We start from the raw sequence: 22,567 nt of genomic DNA on the forward strand, positions 1-22,567 counted from the left end.
TAATTAAACTCAAGATTCTACTTTTTTTATCCATACCCCTACACATTACTAATTCTCTTCCACCCTCTTTCCTTCAGTCACCATCACACCCTCCATATAACTATCACCCTAACATTAACATTGCATCTTCTACAGCTAACCACCCTCTACTTTCTCCTGTTCTGATGTTTTGTATTTATGCATGTATTTTTACTTTCCAGTACTCTTTACAACACTAGTCTATATATTTCGAAATACTCACCTTCAACTCTGTCAGTTACATAAATGTCTACTCTACACTGTATGTATTAATTTGGGCTCATTTTTACAAAGTATTGAACAGATTTTTTCTTATTTTCTGTAGCTCCTAGGCTGAGGGTGAAATAGGCTCACTTTGGATCAGTCCACTACCCTGGTAAAAAAAACACAAATAAAAATAAATACTTTCACTGAAAATATATATTACACTAGTGTTACAGATCAAACCACAACTGTTCTTGTTTAAGACAATTTTATTTTATACATTTGTTAACCAGGTATATCTGATGGACACCCGTGTCCATTTTGCAAGGCTGAATCAGTAGCACTGTCTTGTTAAGTGACTTGCTCAGAGTTACAGAGTAGGCAAATAAAGGTAGAAGGAATCAAACCCTATATCCTTGACTACAGAAACAACTTATGGTATATTTTTACAATATTTGCCTGAAAAATCCATGGGAAAGTTAAAAGATGTTATGGTGAACTACTTAGCACTACTGAGACAATATGAATCATCTAGATTCCAAGCAAGCAATGTCATTAAAATGTGACTCGATGAAAACGTCATTATACAAGTCTTAAGTAACAGTGTTATTAATAAACAACTGCATTTTGCTGATAATACTTCTTTTCTTGTTTAAGGGATCCTGTGGCTCATGCTATGCTTTCAGCTCAGCTGGTGCTCTGGAGGGGCAACTGATGATCCACAAAGGAGTTCTAAAATCACTTAGCCCACAGAATATAGTTGACTGCAGTCAAAATTATGGCAACCATGGATGTAATGGAGGTCGCATGACCAGCTCTTTCCAGTATGTTATTGATAACAATGGAATAGATTCTGATGATGCATATCCATATGAAATGCAGGTTTGTCATTACTTCACTGTTTAACAAGATATTTTTAATTATTTTTTCATGTCAAGTTTTCCTGGTCTCCATTTTACTTAATGGGTCACCATGCTGCTACTTTTCTCTATGCAGGAATACAGAACCATAGTACCCTTTACAGCTAATGTCTGTTCTTTTCTGTAAATAAGCATGCAAGTCTGTTTAGAAATGATACTGGACTATATCCTACTCTTTCTTTTAGTCCTGAATCAGTGACATCTTACCAGTATAATAGAGTTATTTGCACATGATTTTCTAAAGCTAAGTGACATTTGATTTTCATCTCTCTTGTTCATGAACTGCAGTTGTGTTCATTTCATTTTTACAGAATTACAGTTTTACTTTGAGGGGAAACAGTGTCTATGCTTAGAAGCACATTATTTTTCTTTCTTTCAGGAGGGCAGCTGCCGATACTCAGTTGCTGGAAGAACTGCTACTTGTGCCAGCTACAAGGAAATCCCAGAGGGGGATGAAACTGCCTTGCAGGAAGCAGTTGCTACTGTAGGCCCAGTATCAGTTGGTGTTGATGCATCACAACCATCCTTTGTCCACTATAGTGGTGGTAAGTAGTATATTAGTTGGATGAGAAAGTGTTTTAAGGACCACCCCAGACTTATATCCTGTTATTAATCTCTGAGTACCCTCTGGATTTGAGATAGCAAATGTCACCATGTTGTTTTAATGAAACTTATTAACCATACCAACTCTATCAAATAGCTAACTAAGTTAAACATAAACAGTACTATAAAGTATAACCAGGCAACATCACTACTTCCAAGTAAACCAGTTTCATTCCTCCATCTAAGTAAAAAAGTACTTGTAATAATAATTGGATTCAATGAAAGGTGAGATAAAGCACAAAGGAAGACTGAGTAAAGTTAAGGGCACAAGACAAATGCTGTGCTCTCAAGAAAGTTATGACCTTTCTGTAGTCCCTTAAACTCCAGCCTGTTTCCAAGGTGTCTAACAGAGTCCTATGAAGACAAGATCTTCAACAGTGAAGCTGCTGATAAATTAATTATATTCAACATTAGGACAAGCAATGGTAGTACATGTTCAATGTAGCAAACAAAGGGAGTAATAACAGTTCTACTTTTTATGGGGTAGCTGAAGTACCCATCTCCCACGAGTTTCCTCCACTTAATTCTTCACTTAGGTTAGAGGATGCTCAATGCTACTGAGTCCTGCAACCATTTAACTTTACCTGTTCCCACCCTAGACTGTACCTCCCCTCTCAAGGGCTAGGTTACTCAAGACTAGGGTAAATTTCTGAATACCCATCCAATTCTAATTATCCTGGTCTTGTTTGAAGTAGTGTGTCACATTACTTTATCTACAAGGGCTGTATTCCAGAGGTGAATGAGGTGCTGATTAACACATATGTTTCTCCATCTTATTTATTTGATCTGCTGAAGCAGGTTTAGATTGCTTTTTCTGTTATTTGTGGGACAGTTGGATTTGTGAAGGCACAATATTCCCTGGTCTACTGGGTCTCTGATTACTCAGAAGGCAAGGCATAGGTCTCCTCCTAGGAGCCTATATGATACAGAAAAGAAGGACAGTACTTGTAGCCTTTTCTGGTAGCTTAGGGATTTTAAGCCCAGTGATCATCTTTGTTAGAAACTTCTGGGGTCTTTCCAGTTGTTTGATGTTTGGTGAGGTATATCCCAAAGAGGATGTTGTATTCTATAACTGGCCTTATCAGAGCTGAATACAAGGGGACAATAACCTATTTAAGATCTGGATGATATTCCCTTGGTGATCAGTTGCCCTAAGTAGGAGGACTTTTGACAGCTGTTACTATATGGTGATCAAATGAAAAGAAATTATAACCTCAGGTTTGTAGCCTGTGTTCCCATTTACATTCAATACTATAAGTTTTTTTCTTTACCTCTTTTCCCCTCCCTGACGTCAAAAACAGCTTACATGCTTTGAGTAAACAAAAAAGCGTACTGGGTACCTTTACACAAATAAACTGTGCACTGTTATATTAAATACACTGAAATAATAAGGCTGCAGCTGCTTATATAAATTATCCACTTCTCACAGTTCAAACTTTATTTTTTCACTGAACTGCTTGCCAGTGTACTTTTGCATGTTAATTATTTTGTATCTCATACATTTCTTACAGCACACAGTGCTTAGAGCTATCATGATTAATTGTTTGAACCTGCAGTCAGCTTGTCTCCAAGTAAAAACGGTTAGTAATGAGAAAACAATAGCTAGTAATTTTGCAGATGCATGAAAGAATCTTTGAAAATTTCATGCAAAACACACTGTTCAGATTTCTTGGAGTTAAATGCTTGTAGCTGTAAAATTCTTGGCTCCCACCGACAGCATTTGGTAGTGGAAATATAGCAAATGACTTTGCAAATGCAAGAAAACTACAATTTCTCATGTCTTTCATTAATTTATCTTATTTTTTCAAGCCTATTGGCTTACAAAAACCTTGTCTATAGGTTAGACTAAGTGCATTTCTCTAGATATCAACCACTTTTAACATGGGGAAGATTATTATTTTAATTTTACTTCTAATGTGATCAATACATTTTTACATCCCAGACCCCAGAAGTGCAAGATCACAGCATTATATTAACTTGATCTTGCTTCTTTCCAGCCTTTCATACCTTGATACAGCATAAAGCCTGGATATATTACAACTATGAAAATGTACTTTCTTGCTCTAATATATATAGCTTATAAAACAGTTACTGATAAGAGTACCCCACCTCACATTTAAAATACCAATGACTGCACCCCATACAAATCTGTGCTGTTTATATCATAAAATTTCTGTAAAGATATTAATAAGAGCAAAAACTGTTTTATTTAGTTACTCCTTCAGTATTCTTCTAAACATTAATGACATAAACTAGAGCATATGCTTTACAGTTCACTCACCAGTTTAACACAGTCAACAAAATTCCAACCTTTCTCAGCCATTTCTTTGTGCAAAGCCACAGTTCACATGTCTGATCTTATATGTAATGGGTTCAGTGCTTTACTGTATCTGATTTATTCATTAATTTCAAAATGTTGTTGGTCTTCTCCCTGATCCTCTTCATCTCCCAACATTAGTCTCTGTTTTAAACTCAAAGAACTTCTGAGTTGTCTTTCTCCTGAGCTTTTTTCTGTCACTCAGGCACTTTCCTTTGGAAAAATGGAAATGGCTCCATTGGCAAAGTCTCTCTGTGGGCTTTGTTATTATCAGAAGAGTGAAAATCAGAGTACCCTTTTGCTTGCGACTCACTCTTCATTTCTTAAACTTTTTGAATTTCCTCCTTAGCCTGTTCCCCATCCAAAAATGTATTTTATCCTCCAGGAAAAAAAATATTTGGAAGACAGTTGATACAGAAGCTTGACTATCACACTTGACTTTGGACATTCCTTGATTGCTGGGATAATGTTGCTTCTCTTATTCCTGGTGAACAGTGAAAGTACAGTTGTGTAAGTTGAACTTCCCATAACAGTAGATGTTCAAATGATTACTGCTGCAGTAGCCTTAGCTATTTGGAGTTATATTGGCCAGCTTCCAAAGCTTCAGGGCACCTTCTACTCACCCAAATTGTCAAGCAGCTCAATCTGAGCTAACTAAAAGGAACTTTTTGGCACAAAGCCCTTCAGAGCTTTCCTGCCAGTGGAGAGAGGGAGACTGAGCCCTGAAAGGACTATGCTAGGAGCAACAAAAAAATAAATGACCAAACCCTGGCATAAAAAAACACATCAAAAAACAAGGGGGATAGAGGAAGGGAGTGGCTATTGCAGCAGAGAGCATTTGAGCATCTATTGTTACGGTAAGTTCTACTTACAGAACTGTGCTATGTTCATCATATTAATCACTGTTACAGTAACCTTAGCTATATGGTTATATTACCATAGCTAATTACATTTGGAAGGTGGAAGGGCAAAAGTCCAGGAGCTCTTGAAGAATTGTCCTAACAAAGTTTGATCTGAACCTAGAGAAGGAATTGAGCCTATAATATATTGTAAAATTATGTACAGTGGACAAAGAAGCAGCTTCTTGAATATGTCTACAATCCAACCCACTCCAAAAACTCATAGGTGAAGCCAGAGCCCTGGTAGAGTAGCCTTTGATCCTGCCTGGAATAGATTTTCTTGTGGTGAATATAACAAACTATAATAACCTTAGATAACTATTTGGAAATAGTCTATTTTGACACAGGTTGTCCCTTCTTTCCTTCACAAGAAATAAACAATTGATCAGAATTATTTAATATACGGTTTCAGTCATGTTTCATTGATTGCAATAATGTTGTTATGTTTTATCCAGGCATGAAAAACAGGGATTGTAGTAAGGTTTAGGAATTTGTAGGGGCTAGGTGGGCTATGAAAAGATGAGAGGGAGCCTGGGTTAGGATGGATATCTCCAGCTGATGACAATTTAGAGTATTTAAATAGGATAGTTATGGGTTCTTTTTTCTTTTTTGTGACTTGGTGGGGGTAGGTGGTATGCTTTTTAATATTTTTGTTATTTAAGGAGAGGATTTAGCGTCGTGGTGCTGCGGTAGTGTTGTCGCCTCACAGCAAGACGTTGTCCCGTTCAATTCTCAGACCGTCTTCTGTGGGGAGACATGCATGAATGGGCATACCTTCGTTGAAGGTTGTGCGTCAGGGCTGGCAACTCGGCATGTAAAAATCTATTGCCAATCATTAGCGGACCGGAGTTCCGCTGTGGGGACCCCTAACTGGGAAAAGCCGAAAGACACATCATCATTTTTACTTTAAAACTGAGAGAAGATGCTGAGAGGTATGGTGTCAGTGAAGTTTGTGGTATATATTATTAATGTGTAATGGGGTAAGCTGTAGTAGGAGGATTAGGGGTATTAGGAGACTGAGAGGTGATAGGTTAATTATAAGTGACATACTGTTAAGGAAAGGTAGGTGATTGGCTGTGGATAATATGGGTGGACTTAGGGTGAGAATAAATGTAACTGAAATGGGGGTGGGTAGGATAGGGGGAGTGATGACAACCCGAGTGGAGTGAGGGCGAACGGAGCGGGTTTGCTTGACTGGAAGAAGCAGGAGTGCCACAGCCACAAAAAGAAAAAAAACAGTCAGGAATAGGCAGTGTGTGGTGAATTTCTAATGGGTGTATACTACCATCTAGTGGATGTAGGGGGAAGGACAGTTTAATAGGAATGTTAAATATAAACAGGAGACAAGGTGGGGGATGGGAACGTCTTCAGGGTCCACAAGTGTGCAAGCCACTTACTACAAAATCATCTATCCTCAAATAGCTTAAAAACAGTAGGCTTTCACCTACAGTAAAGGGGCTGAATGGATGGGTTTCCAACATGTCCAGTTGAGGATTGGCAGCTAGCAGTGCAGGGAATGGTCCAAGCAGTTATTGTAGGATGTATGGGAGATGGGAGGCAGTCTTGGTAAGCAGCATCCTTCCAGCTGACAAAGAAAACAAATAAAAGAGAGGAGTGAGAATAGGTATGAGGCAGGGTAAGGGAGAGCTAAAAAGCTATTAGGGGGGGGACAGTATTTAGCAAGGTGGTTTACAGAGAGCCCAAGAAGCAAGAGAACTCATAATCTTCTTTCGGCTGTTCCCGTTAGGGGTCACCACAGCGGATCATCTGTTTCCATTTCTTCCTGTCCTCTGCATCATGCTCTTTCACATCAACCGCCTGCATGTCCTCTCTCACCACATCCATAAACCTTATCTTAGGCCTTCCTCTTTTCCTCTTCCCTGGCAGCTCCATCCATAGCATCCTTTTCCCAATATACCAAGCATCCCTCATCAGCACATGTCCAAACCAACGCATTCTCGCCTCTCTTGCTTTGTCTCCAAATTGTCCAACCTGAGCTGACCCTCTAATATACTGATTCCTAATCCTGTCCATCCTAGTCCCACCCAGTGCAAATCTTAGCATCTTTAACTTTGCCACATCCAGCTCTGACTCCTGCCTTTTTGCCAATGCCACTGTCTCCAACTCATATAACATAGCTGATCTCACTACCCTCTTGTAGACCTTCCCTTTCACTCTTACTGGTACCCGTCTGTCACAAATCACTCCTGATACTCTTCTCCACCCATTCCACCCTGCCTGTATTCTCTTCTTCACCTCTCTTCCACACTCACTATTACTCTGAGCTGTTGATCCCAAGTACTTAAACTCATCCACCTTTACCAACTCTACTCCCTGCATCCTCACCATTCCTCTACCCTCCCTCTCATTTACACACATATATTCTGTTTTAGCCCTGCTGACCTTCATTCCTCTCCTCTCTAAAGCATATCTCCACCTCTCCAGGGTCTTCTCAACCTGTTTCCTACTCTCACTACCTATCACAATGTCATCTGCAAACATCATACTTCTGTCTGATCTCATCTGTCAACCTGTCCATCACCACTGCAAATAAGAAAGGGCTCAGCGCTGATCCTGATGTAATCCCACCTCCACCTTAAATGTATCTGTCACTCCCACCACGGTCCTCACCAATGTCACACTACCCTTGTACATATCCTGTACCACTCTTACATACTTCTCTGCCACTCCTGACTTCCTCATACAATACCACAACTCCTCTCTAGGCACCCTGTCATATGCTTTCTCTACGTCCACAAAGACACAATGCAACTCCTTCTGACCTTCTCTGTATTTCTCCAACAACACTCTCAGAGCACACATTGCATCTGTAGTGCTCTTTCCTGGCATGAAACCATACTGCTGATCACTAATCATCACCTCCCTTCTTAACCTAGCTTTCACTACTCTTTCCCATAACTTTAAGCTGTGACTGATCAATTTTATCAATCTATAGTTACTGCAGCTTTGCACGTCACCCTTATTCTTAAAGATAGGTACCAAAACATTTTTTCTCCACTCCTCGGGCATCCTCTGACTTTCCAAAATTTCATTAAACAATCTGTTTAAAAATTCCACTGCCATTTTTCCTAAGCACCTCCATGCTTCCACTGGTATGTCATCCAGGCCAACAGCCTTTCCATTCTTCATCCTCTTCATAGTTGGCCTTACTTCCTCCTTGCTAATCTGTTTCACTTCCTGATTCACTATCCCCACATCATCCAACCTTCTCTCTCTCTCATTCTCTTCATTCATCAGCCCTTCAAAGTACACTTTCCATCTATTCATCACACTCTCCTCACTTGTTAGTACGTTTCCCTCACTATCCTTTATCACCCTTACCTGCTGCACATCTTTCTCAGCTCTGTCCCTCTGTCCAGCCAAGTAGTACAGGTCCTTTTCTAGCCCTTTAGTGTCTAATCTCTCATACAACTCTCCATATGCCTTATCCTTAGCCTTCGCCACCTCTCTCTTTGCCATGCGCCTCATCTCCTTATATTCATGTCTACTTTCTTCATCTCTTTGACAATCCCACTTCTTCGCCAGCCTCTTTCTCTGTATACTCTCCTGTACTTCCTCATTCCACCACCAGGTCTCCTTGTCCTTCTTCCACTGTCCAGATGTCACACCAAGCACCTTTCTAGCAATCTCCCTTACTAGTGCTGCTGTAGTTAACCAGCTATTCAATAACTCTTCACTGCCTCCTGGTGCCTGTCTTAACTCTTCCCTGAACTCCACCTCACAATCACCCTTTTTTAACTTCCACCATTTAATCCTTGGCACTTATTTCACACTCCTCCTCCTCTTCTTGATCACCAAAGTCATCCTACAGACCATCATTCTATGCTGCTTAACTACACTTTCCCCTGTCACCACTTTACAGTCTCCAATCTCCTTCAGACTGGCCCTCCTACATAAGATATAATCCACCTGTGTGCATCTTCCTCCACTCTTGTACGTCACCCTATGCTCCTCCCTCTTCTTAAAATACGTATTTACCAGAGCCATGTCCATCCTTTTCGCAAAATCCACAATCATCTGACCTTCTGCATTCCTCTCCTTAACACCATGCCTACCCATCACTTCCTCACCCCCTCTGTTCACTTCACCAACATGCCCATTGAAGTCTGCTCCAATCACTAGTCTCTCATCCTTGGGTACACTCATCACCACTTCATCCAACTCACTCCATACATACACCTGGCCTTACTTCCCTTCCATCTGGTGTCTTGCACGCACAATATATCAACCTTCCTTCTCTCCATCATATCAGCTAGCTCTCTCCCTATACCAGTCATACTGCCAACATTCAAAGTTCCTACCCTCACTACTACACTCCTAACCTTCCTCCTCTCTTCCTGCCTTCGGGAGTGCCTTCCCCCTCCTCTTCTCCTTTGGCCAACAGTAGCCCAATTTCCACCAGCAACCTGTTGGCTAACAGTACTGGTGGCGGTCATTGTTAACCCGGGCCTCAACCAGTCCGGTATGGAAATATGAAATGCTCTCTGCTTAAGTCATTTGGCAGAGGTTTTATGCCGGATGCCCTTCCTGATGCAACCCTCCCCATTTATCCGGCTTGGGACTGGCACAAAGAAATGCACTGGCTTGTGCATCCCCAGTGGCTGGGTTCCAAGAAGCAAGAGAACTAATTGACCTTAAAGGGACAAGATGGTTACACTAACTTTACACTGTGGAGTGAAAGAAGAAAAAGAAAAGAAATAAGCATTTAAGCAAGAGGAGGGCCAGGGGGAGTGGAGCTAGAGTTGGGATTAAGCAAGGTTCCTGGAGCAGTGAGTTGGGGAGAAGGAAAAAAGAGGTGTAGAAGAAAGGGTAGTGAATGGGGCAGACTGAGAAATGTGAACAGCAGGAATATTGATTAAAACCTACTGCAGAGATAAGGTAGAGGTTAGGAAATAGCCCACATATCATAAAACAGGTTCCATTCAACAAACCTGTATCAACAGTAAAAGAGGAATACTAATAATATCACTAGGTAGACTGGGTCACAGTGGCATAATAAAAGCAGTTAAATTGCAAGGATAGGGTGTACAACACTTGATAAACAATTCCACGCACAATATTTGAGCTACTGTTCAGGCTAGAGTCATAATGCATGCAAGTAGTTTTCACACAATAACCTGTAGTACCAGGAAATCAGCAAAGGCAGTTTCAGTAGGTACTTGCGATCTTTAACCCAAGATAGCTGATGGGATATCTCAGTTAATGTCTCACATCAGAGCACTAAATCAATAAAACAGTTGAACACGCTGTAAGAGCCTCAGGTAATACACTAGTGTCCTCAGGTAACCTTATATGCAACCATAGACAAGTTCCATCAGTAGAGCATCTGCGAGTAGCAGCAGTTGCTAGCGTGTATCACAATTGTTTATGTGGCCACAGAAGTAAATGCTTGATATTATGTGTTACAGTTTCACAATACTTAAAGCCAAAAATACAAGAATCCTTATGGGCTAGCTTACTGCACAGAGGTCTGAGGGAGATGTCTGGTCAAGAAATAGGATTTTAAAAATGGCGTCGCAAAAATGGACACCTAGATATAGAGTTTGGATTGGATAAGTGGCGGGGGGGGAGCACAGCACGTGTTCAGGAAGGAAAGGGTTGATCTATTTTTCCAGGACAAAGTCCTGCCCGACTGGAAGAGCCAGGAGTGCCACAGCCACAAAAAGAAAAAAAAAAAACAATCAGTCGTGTTCAACACAGGAAACCAGTTCCCAGGTAGGCTGTGCTGTATTTCATAGGTTCATATGTTGGTACTAGGCTATCAGCCCTAGGGCCTATACAAGCCTAGCCATAATGATTCCCTGGCTATTTTTTCCCACAATATTTACTTCCCTAGACCCCTGTCTAGCAGGGCGACTGACGTGCACCCCCGGGGTGCATTTCCTATCTCCCTTCCAGTCGTCAAGGTTCCGTTTGAAGACGGCCAAAGAAGTGCTCTACTTGACATGTATGGGCAGTCTGTTCCAGAGTCTGGGGAGTCTCTGGGTCAGGAACCTATCCCGCCAGCATGTTTTGTTCATTGTGATGACAAGGTTTAGATTCCTGGAGCATGTGGCTCTGAGGGACTAGGATTTCATTAAGTGTAGTGTGTCCAACAGCTCTGGGTCTGACATGGCCTTGTATGTTAAGCAGAGATCGCCTCTGAGTAGACGATATGCGACAGAGTATAGCTGGAGTTTTTTAGACAGTCAGCATACGGCATCTGCTTTAGGCCTGTGATTCTTTTAGTGAGGTATTCTTTCCAGTTGTTGTAGAAGTCTTGAGAGGTACATACCAAACAGGGCGTTGTATTCTATAATGGGTCTAATGAGTGATGAGCACAGTGGGACAATGACCTCCTTTTTTCTGGATGAAAAGCCCTTAGATGTGCCACATAGAAGGATTTTTTGACTGTTGTGGTGATGTGGTTATCGAAAGTGAGACCACTGTCCATCTGTGTCACTAAGTCTCTTATCACACTTGCAGTGTTTAGTGTACTGCCACCTATGTGGTAATTCACAGATATGTGTTTTTTCCCAAAGGGGATAACTATACATTTCTTGGTACCCATGGCTCTGGCACCAAGCATCTGTTTCTGTACGGCCCTTTTGTAGAATATCCACATCATTTGGGGATTCAATAATGGATCCCAGTTTGCAGTCATCTGAGAACTTTGTTAGTCAGAGTCGCTTAGTGTTGGCCTGTACTTTAGAGAAGTAGATGCCAAACAAGAGCGGTCCCAGGACTGAACCCTGAGGTACTCCACTTGTCACTTGTCTGGAGCTGGATTTAGAGTCTGCTACTTTTATAGTGTGGGTTCTGTCAGTAAGCCAGTTGGCAACCCATCGAGTGACGTAGGGATTAATGCCCAGCTTAGTAAGTTTATCTATAATTCCATAGTGGGGGGTGGTGTCTAAGGCCTTGACGAGGTCCAGATAGGCTGTGTGGACCGCCTTACCCTCGTCCACAGCTCTGGAGACTGATTTGAAGAAGTCAGTCAGGTTCAGGAGACAAGATCGGCCCTTCATGAACCCAAACTAGGTGGAGTCCAGTGTTTGAAGGTTGCAAATGTCTTTGTTTATAAGTTCCATGATAATACATTCCATGGTCTTGCAGACTGATGGGGCGGTAGTTCCCAGGAACCAAGGTGGATCCTCAATTGTGGAGTGGGATAACTATAGCTGTGTGCCACTCAGTGGGCATGAAGCCTGAGTTGAGGCTATGATTAAACATGACACTTAGGTGAGGTGCCAGTTAATTTTGTAGTTCATGTAGTACACAGCCCGAGATGTCATCTGGTCCCATGGATGCTGTATTCTTAGCTTTGGAAAGTGCAGTTTTTACCTGTGTGGCCGTTATTACTGGAATTTGTCAATCTTTCGGTATTAAGATGGGCCCTTTAGGAGGTGAGAGGGGGGTGAAGTTGGCACTGAATTGATCTGCCAGGATATTGGCAATATCCTTCGGATCAGTATATTTAATGCCATCCTGTTGTAGCTCAGAGCAGATCTGAGCATTGCCATTTAGATTCTTGGCATAGTTCTAGAATGCCTTGTGGTTGTCTTTGGAATCTTTGGCAATTTTATTTTCATAACTAGCTTTGGAGGATTTTATGAGGATGAAAGACACTCTTTACAAAGTAAAACTGAGTGTAATGGAGAAATCAAATTGAATACTACACTCTTGTCTAGTTAAGGACTTCTAACATGTAAAATAGGGGAGAAAGAATGCTTTTCACGTAGGTTTGCATATGCTAGTTTGTTAACAGTGTCTGGTACTGAAAGGGAGAATAGGCAATGCATATCCCAAATCTACCAGAATTAAATATGCAAAACTTGTACTCGCCAAAGATAAGGGGGGATTGGGGTTACCTGATTTTAAGCTTTACTATAGTATAATTACTGTATACAGACTAATACAAATAATAAATTATGACTCGTATATAAATACTTGGACACCCCAGTGGACCAAAATCTGGTATGAACAGTTGAAATCCCTTGGCTGTAATATCAAATCCTTACCATTCTTGAATTTAAACCAGGCTAGCATATACATGAAGAACTTACACCCACTAATTAAAAACATGATTCTTACAACTCAGAAACTATTGAAATGATTGCAATTAGCTGGTGCTTTTGCCCTTATACAACCATTACACCTAAATCCTAATTTACTAATAAATAATAAACCAGTAAATCTAACAAACTACCCCTGATAAAAGACTACACAATATGGGATATATACCAATGGAAAGACTCTCTCTAACACGAGGCAAATGAGACTTGAACTCAAACTTCCTATGAAATATAGTATTATCCTTAACCAACTTCATCATCTTATAAATGCTAAATTCTCACAAATACACACTGACTTACAGAACATAGATTTAGTTAAATTAATATTTGAAAATCTTGCAATTAAAGGGAGAACAATTTCTAGGACTTATAAAATTGTAATGAGTGCAAAACATCAGAATTCTTTATTATTTTCAAACTATTGGCAAACAAAAAATCAATCACTGACTGAAGAATATAAGAAACTAACCATTGAAAATACAACCAAATTTATTCCTTTCAAGAAGCTGTTATATACACAAATTATGGTAAATAACAATCTATATTATACCTTATCTAAATTAAATAAATTCAATCCTAACTTTTCGCCCATATGTCCCCATTGTCCGGATCAAACAGCTGATATTTTAATGTCATGTGGAACTGTACTAAGATACACAACTTATGGTGTTCCTTGAGAGTAAGATTAGGGAAGATGGGATATGAAAAAATCAACCCTTACTTGGGATACAGCTATATTGTACACTAATATCAGTCAACTCAAAAATATTAAAACATGTTTTTATTACGATGTGTGCCCTTATTAAATTCTTTATTACAAAGAATTGGAATGTCATGCCACCAATTACATGGGAAAATTTTAGCAATCTTGCTATCAAATATATCTCATCTCACAAATTATTTTATTCAAAAACAAAAAACAAATGCTATTATCAAAAATATTGGGGTTACTTGCTAGATATAATTCTTGACAAATAAAATTTGCCTACAAATTGTCATAAAAAGCTAACCTTTAAATAAAAAATGAATGTAGTATAACCAGATTTTCTTGCATCGTCTCCCTTTTCTTAGTATATGTGTAACTAGATATTTTCCCTAAACATACAAATAAATGGTTAAATTTCTATTTTTACTTTATATATAGACTATCCCCCATCCCTTATGAGACCAAATGAACATAAGAATTCTCATACTTTACTTGGCGATGTAGTGACTTCTTGTGTGTATATATATATATATATATATATATATATATATATATATATATATATAATTTTCTCGGAACGAGATTGTTGTCTGTTTTCTTTAGATATTTATTTGTATTGTTTATTTGTGTTTTTGACTTACCGTATTGTTGTTATTATTTGAAAAAAGAAAATTGAAATAAAGAGATTTTGGGGGAAAAAAAGAATAGGCAATGCATGGTGAATTTCTAATGGGTGTACACTGTCATCTAGTGGAGATATAGGGAAGGACAGTTTAACAGGAATGTATACCTGAGTTGTCTGTGGACACCCAAGGTATGGAATATATTTTCTCCCTCATTTTTGGGTTCAGTAAAGAAAATGGGAGAGGGGCAGATTGCCTTAAAGTAAACTTAGATTTCACTTTATGCATAAAAGAAGGATTAGTTCTGGACTTCCATGAAAGCTGTACACTGAGTTACAGCTTATTTCTATCTCTCCCAGTGTGAAAACAGAAACTTAGCAGAGAAAGCTAGTGGACCTAAATATCTGGGTAAATTTCAACAACTGGCTAGTAAGGGTATTGCCTAGATGTAAGGAAAACAGAATACAGAGGACCTGAAGGAAAATTATCTACAAAAGGTAACAAAGAAACACTGACTGGGAAAAGCACTGCAGCTGTTGAGACAAAAGCAGTGCAAGCTCCAGACATGACTTCCAGTAATCTAGAGAAAAGTATAAAGCAAGTGCACACAGACCTGATTAAAATAAAACACTGATGTAGTATATAAATTCAAACAATAAAAGGCTGTAAAAAATGGAAGAAGCTTTAAACAGATATTCAGATAAGGTGATAAAACTGCAAAACCAGAGGTTGAAATGAAGAAAAGGCTGGCTAAATATGAGATTGCACAAGAAGAGATGTTTAAAAAAATAGAATTAGAGGACAGAACATATAGGGAAAACCTGAGATTTTCTGCTTTACCAGAGAAGCTGGTAGGAATACACTATATTGATTTTATGAAAGCACAAATAAGCAACTGGACTGATATTCCACAACAAGAATTGTTAATTGAAAGGATATATCCTGTGCATGCTCCAAACTTAACTATGAGAAAGCATCCTACCCAGCTATCTTCAAAATATTTTCCTAGGAAGGACAAAATCATTTTTTTCTGATGTACATACTAAAGAAGAAATACAAAAGTTTGTCCAATGATTCTATCTCTTGTTCTACTGGCAATAAAGGCCACAGAGAGACTGTGCCAGTTAGAACTGAGAGAAGGAAAAAAGCAGCACAAGAGTCAAATAGAAGAATCAAGAGTACATTGGAAATGAAGCAGAGACAGGATTTGAGAGAAGGAAATGAACAGGAATAAAACCAGTAACTTGGAAATTGACAAATGTGGGATTACAAAACAATAATTATATTTGTGAAACATAACAGAACAAGAAATCTGAAAATATTGACTTCCTTGGACTTTGTTAAACTTATACAGAACTCTAAAGCATATGCCCTACTTCATGTCATTAATGAATCAAACCAGTAACTTGGAAATTGAGAAATGCGGGATTACAAAACAATTTTATTTGTGAAACATGACACAACAAGAAAATCTGGAAATATTGGATGTTTTGGACTTTGTTAAACTTGTAGGGGACTCTAAAGCATATGCCCTACTTTATATCATTGATATTCAGAAAAAAAGTAGTGGGGAAGAAGAGGGAGAAAGTTAACTGCAAGTTAAACAATTTTTTTTAATGGCACTATTTTAATAATGCATGATTATCTTTGCATGCTATAAAGTAAAGCTTTCTCATTTATTTTTAAGTATAATGGGAATACTCATGTAAATAGGTGTTCCTGTTTTTTTTTTCTCTCTCTTCTGTGTTTCTCCTTGTTCAGTTTTAGGAAATGTAGTCACTGCAATTTAAAAAAAAATCTGGTTAAAGACCATGAAAAAGAAAAAAAAATAATGTTGTTTTTCTCATCTTATGTAGGGAAGCAACTGGGTTAAGACCCTTAGCTTAATCTAGTAACAAGTTTTAAGAGAAAACAAATAAATGAAAAAGAATATTGAATATTATAAGGCTTGTTTCTAGTAAACAAATGTGTGCTTGGCAGTTTTATGTCCCATTCTCATGTCTCTATGAGACACTCTGATAAACAGAAATGGCTTGGAGAAAATGTTTTCTGAAAACATTCAAGTGTTTTCCCAGCTGAGAAAGCTATAAAGATAAGACAAAGCCAGGCAGCACTTAGTAGAAGCACAGGCTGTACCATGTATTTTAGCATGGATAACCTTTCTTTTGGGTTATCTTAAGTCTGTATGTGTGGCTGTCAGTTTGGAACATTGTTCCTATCAGGAGGGTAAAACTTCAATATTTGAATATGTACATAGTTTTATGTGTTATTATTAAGTTAATAGGTTTTAGGGGGTATTGAGGTGTGTTTGTATTTCTGTTTGAGGGCTTTCAATAAAACAACAAATGTAAGATGTGACATAGGCTGAAAGGGAAATGACAATAAACAACTGTATAAAAGATTAACCTGTCAAACAGTATATGCATGAAACACAAAAGCTGGAACAAGAAATTAAAAAAAAGGCTGTTATACATAAAAGGTGGGAATAATAACTTTTCAAGAAAATGATGCTTTATGTAATGTTTTTAAATGTCAATGGTCTCACAGATAAATACAAAAAAGAAAGAGTAGTGAATTATATTAAAAATGTAATGTGCAAATAGCGATGCTATAGGAGACACACTTACAAAGAACTGAACATGTGAATTTGATAAAGAAAAGGTTTCAGGATGGTTATTCAGTGGAATACTTGGGGCAAAGGAAAACAGGAGTACTTATATTAATTGCAAAAGGAGCTCTAGTAGTGATATAAGAGGGGGGGAAAGATAATAATAGTAGATTTGTAGTACTAAGGGGCTACTGGCAAGGGAGGAGGATTACACTGTCATGTATTTATATTCCACCAAAACTTGCTATAATAAAACTTAAGGAAATGCTGGGAGAAATAATCAGCGTTCAGCAAGGAATATTACTTATAGGTGGACTGGAATTTGATCTGCAACAATAAAGATTTGTCTGGGGGCCCAGAAGGAAAAATATAGCAAAGGAGGGTACATTTTTGAATAAATTTATGAAAATATTTAGTATGGAAGACAGGAGTTGGAGTAAATTTATATATTGTTCCCAAGATACAAAAACTGGGCTAGGCTACGCATAATTTACATTTCACAGGAACATCTGCATTTAATTGAAGGTCTTGATATGTACCAAATAACTATCTCAGATCATGTACCAATAATAATTAAAATAAAAACACAGGGTAATGAAATAAAAATGAGACAATGGCGCTTTCTCACCTATCTGTTGAAAAGATAGGAATTTAATGAATGGGAAGTAGAAATTATTCAGGAGCTATTAGAGAAGATAAAAATTTCTTCTAAACATATAGCTAGGGAGTGGGATAATATTAAAGTGGAGTTTAAAATAGGGTACAAATAAAAGAAATGGATATATGGTTAAGAAATAAGAATTATTTAGAGGGACTGACAAATTTTAAAGTATTACAAAATAGGGGGAAATCCCACAGAAGAAGAAGAAGAGAAGCAACTTCAAAATGCTAAACAGAAAATAAGGGATTACCTCGTTAAGATGCTTGAGTTTAGAAAGATTGCTATTAAGTAACTGCTTTTTGATAACTCTACAGCCCAAAAATGTTTAGCACAATCACTCAGGCAACAGAAAGTAGAAAGGCCAGCCGCCAACCTTAGGGAGCCTATAACAAGGAAGATAACAAGAGATCCTGTAAAAGTATTAGAAATATTTTGGAAATTATATGAAAGTCTGTATAAAGCAGAGAAATATGGAAATCAAGAAAAGGAACAAATGGAAATGTTTATGGAATAATTAAATATGCCAAGGTCAGAGGTAGATGAGGCTCAATTACTAACAATTAGGATAGGAGGAGATGAGATAAAAATGATGATGTATAATCAATCTACTGGAAAGTCCCCAAGATTAGATGGTATGTCTTTGGAAGTCTGGAAGCTAGGGGGGGGACAAATAAATAGCTGGAAGGTTTTGTTTAACAGTATTTAACAGGAGGAGAAATGTTGACCTCCTGGAAGAAAGCAGTGGTAGCTGTAATACCTAAAGAGGGTAAAGATCCATTAGATCCAGCTTCATACAGGTCCATTTAAATACTAAACCATGATTATAAAATGTTTATGTCTATAATGGTTAAAGGAATGGCAAAAGTGATGCCAAAATTGGTAGATATGGATCTATGTGGTTTTGTGTAAGAGAGGCAAACATTTGACAACATTAATAAAATACCACTGTTGTTGGTGGGTCTTGATACAGAGAAAGTGTTTGACAGAGTAAGCTGGGACTTTATGAGCAAGGCAAAAGAAGCATTTGCATTCCCTGATAAATTATAAGTTTGATTATGAGGATATATGAGGGATCAGAGGTGAAAATTAAAGTGGATTGGGTCCTCTCTGATAATTTCTGCTTGAGCAGAGGAACCAGGCAGGGGTGTCCTCTCTCCCCTTTGTTATTTGTATTATATTTAGAACCACTGCCAAAGAAAATAAGGGACTCTGAAATCCAAGGATATACTTGGTATGGTAGTCAAGATAAGTTGTCTCTGTTTGCAGATGGTATTATTTTATACCTGACAAAACTGGAAAGAAACATTATAATGTTGTGGAAAATTTTGACACAGTCTCACATCTTTTCAGGATACAAAATTAATGAAGCTAAAACAAAGACAATAGTGGTAAATTATGTACCCACATACAGATTGGTTCAGTAATATCCAAATTTGTGGGGACATGATAAAATGAAGTATTTAGGAGTATGGATTAAAAATGATTCCACTATGGCAGCTAAGGATAGGTGGGAAGAGACTAAACAAAAGATAATACAAAAACTGAGAAAAAGGAAGTTCTATTGTATGGATAGTGATGGTATGAGCAGTTAAATGCTTTTTAGTCTCTTTAGTCTTATACACAGGTCAGGCATATTTTATCAACTAGAGGAGAAGTTGTGGATAGTAATTAATAAAGAGATGAAGAATTTTATCTGGAAGGAGAAGATGGCAAGAGTCAAGTGGGATAAGCTGATTTCTTCCAAGAGAGCAAGGCAGATTGGGATTACCTGATTTGAAGGGGTATTTTAAAGCAAAAAAGTTAAGACATCTATATATAGCACAAGCAGAAAATTATAATTCAAAGTGGAAAAGGATGATAATGAAATGGGGAAAAGCTCAAGAAACAAGAAGAGACTGGGATATTGGATTCAGACCTTTAAGGAGAATAACAATAATCATACAAAATATTATATTCATAAAGCAATAGAAAGTATTCTAAGAACTAAGCCAGCACAGGAATGGAGATTCTGCTGATAGGGGATGACTGCAATTAGGGGTACAGATAATAACCAAGAGGGGGTAGAATTTATTGGAAACTGGTACTGGGAGCAAATAACTAGAGAGGGAAAGGTAATGCAATGGGAAGACATCAAGAATTTATTTGGACTGCAGGTTAGAGATTGCCTCCCTGTCAAGGATTGATATCAGAATATAGGCAAACAGAATGAAATGTGGGGGTTCTAAATGAAAGACCAGCGCTGGTAAAATTTTTAGCAGAATCTAGAACAGAAGCTGCTGTTAAAAAAGAAATAATTATTGCACCATATAAAATATTGCATGATAACTATAGCAATCAATCAGAAGAGGTTAAAAAGGATTGGGAAGAGAGATTGGATAATCAAGTCACAAAGAAACAATGGAGGATGTATGCATGTCTTCCAAATATGCAACAAAGTCTAGAAGGTTTAGGATCTTTGCTTGAAAGTGTTTACATAAGTATTTTTATACCCCAAGTAGAGTCCAAAGAATGTTTCCTCAGGTAGACAGCAAATGTTGAAGGTGTGATGGGGAAGAAAGAGGTAACTAAGAACATATTTTCTGGAAGTGTAATGAGTTGGCAGACTTTAAAGATTCCCTGCAAACTGTTTGTCAGAGATACTGGGTAAGTAAATTGGTGTAACTAAGGAAATTATTTTTTGAGCTGTAGTACAGAATTGGAATTGCCTAGACATAGTAAGGCCTTGCTGAGTCTAATTATGGTGGTAGCCAAAAAAGCAATTACTAGAAAATGGAAATTAAACTCTAAACCAACTTTAGTAGAAGTAACGAATATACTAACAGATAAAACAACTGTAATTGGAATCTTTAAGAAAGGAAAGGAGCAAAATAGATAGGAAAAATGGGAATTGTGGGAACAATACATGCAGTGAAAGAACCTCATTTAAAAGATGGCAAGATTTGAATGAACTACGTAATGTTTGACTGACAATGACTGGATAGATTATAAGTGATGTATAATGTTTGCAACTACAATTATGTCAGCGTTGTTTGCAATGTGTAATGTTTGCAAATAGAATTGTGTCAGGATGGTTTGTTTTCATTTATATAAATGTCAGAATGCCTATGTCATGTGTGATAATTTAATAAAGATGTTTCTTGTTTAAAAAAATAATTACTTCTCAAAGGAACACTGTCACTATGGAAAGGGTTGACTCACCATAACAACTCGCAACTCAGATGTCCCTCTTGCAGAGGTCAGAGCAATCAGTAAAAATATCTTCCATGTTAAGAACCTCCAGTCAGTCATTTAGCTGGTTCAAATGGAGCAAGTCTCAGCTTCTCTAACACAAAATTAAGATCCTAATGAGGAACCACAGGTTTACTTGGAGGCATCTCATGCAAACCCCCTTCAAAAAAACATTTTGTCATGAGACTGCCTTGAAAGAGGAGGATCCATGGTCAGACATGCTGAAATGCCTGATAAATGAACCTTGATAGAGAAATAAGAAAGGCCATAGATAGTAACTCACACAACTATTGTGAAACCAGAAAACAACTAGCCCTGAATAGGTGCTGGTTATATTGTTGACACCAACTAGAAAACCTTTTCCATTTGTTAATATATGATTTTTTAGTAGCAGGCTTTCTTGTCTCCATTAGTACCTGCTGTGCTTCCTAAGTAAACAGATGCCTAAAAATAATTAAGATCCTATTATCCAGGCAGTCAGCTGAACATGACTGATGTCAAACATCCCTGTCTTTGTGTGAGTAGATCCAGTCTGTGAGGAAGTTTTTGGTAACTGCCCCTAGCCATTTCTGAAGGGAGAACACAGTTACCTAGGCCAGAAAGAAGTCACAACTATTTATTTATTTATATTTGTTTACCGGGAAATTCCGACTGGATGCAGGTCCTTTTTCAGCGGATGTCCGGGGAGAAAAGCTCCGCATCATGTGCATGATAAATAGAGATACAAAGTTGCAGCAATAGTAAATAATATTACAGGTTGTTGGCTTTAATGCGATAACAAGATATTGATTATCAACAGTATATACAGTAAATGTTGCAAGTTAAGATAGTTTCTTGTCGTTTATAATATTAGTTACAAAGTTGTCAGACAAGATGTTAAAGTATGCAAAGACAACTAGCTATTTCTGACTGTGGTTAGTAGTGGCTGTAGTATAGTTGGGTTAAGAGTCTAGGTGGGGGGGGTAAGGGTGGTGGTGTTAGTCTGGATTAGAACAAGGACAAAGTCAGTGCAAATTTAAGTGGAATTTGAGCGCAGTCTTGAAAAGGCTGCTGGAAGGTAGAGTAGTTATAGGGGGTGGAAGATTGTTCCAAAGTTTAGATATGGTACATGAATATATGGCTTCTCCTGCTGAGTTTTTGGGTTTGATAACAGTGAGTTGATTTTTGTTGCTTGATCTTAGGGGCCTAGTGAGTTAATATGGTTGGAGAAGAGTTTGAAGGGAAAGGATGTTAAGGGGGTGGTTAATAAGTTTATGAGCAAGGGAGAGTTAATTAAAGTGAAGGAGTTGTGGAAGTTCTAGCCAGTTTAGTTCTTTAAGGGAGATACAATGATGGCTGTGGTAGGAGGTTCCAGTGGCAAATTTAGCATTTTTGTTGTAACAAGCATCCAGCTTGTGTAGGTCTGTCTGTTTAAGGTTGGTAAGTATGGGGTTATTGGGGATGCATAGAGTAGGGTGGAGATTAGCTTGGAATTGGCTAACGAGATTCTAGTCACCTTGGTTAGGAATTGGCAGCTTCGATATAATGCACCAAGTTTCTTGTGAACCTTTTTTTTATTGTGAGAGATATGTGGGTGTCAAATCTAAGTTTGTTGTCTATTTCCACACCAAGTACTTTTGTGTGTTCTGATGGAGAGATGATTGTATTGTCTTTGGCAAGAATGTTGAAGTGGGGGGGGTTTGGGTGGCTTTGGAAGGTTGGAACA

At 38.2% G+C, this 22,567-nt stretch overlaps 1 protein-coding gene across 2 annotated transcripts in view; it reads left to right on the forward strand.

Annotated features, from left to right (window-relative positions):
* CTSS (cathepsin S) overlaps positions 1-22,567 on the forward strand; it is a 328,334-nt gene that overhangs the window by 231,345 nt on the left and 74,422 nt on the right. For both annotated transcript variants that reach the window (XM_044080053.1, XM_044080052.1), the window contains exons 5-6: positions 880-1,104; positions 1,522-1,687. In XM_044080053.1, coding sequence (XP_043935988.1) covers positions 880-1,104; positions 1,522-1,687 — 391 coding nt within the window. The remainder of the gene's footprint in view (positions 1-879; positions 1,105-1,521; positions 1,688-22,567) is intronic.

The sequence above is a fragment of the Protopterus annectens genome, chromosome 8.part0 (genome assembly GCF_019279795.1).
Source record: "Protopterus annectens isolate FY-2018-M chromosome 8.part0, PAN1.0, whole genome shotgun sequence".
In the NCBI taxonomy this organism is placed as follows: Eukaryota; Metazoa; Chordata; order Ceratodontiformes; family Protopteridae; genus Protopterus; species Protopterus annectens.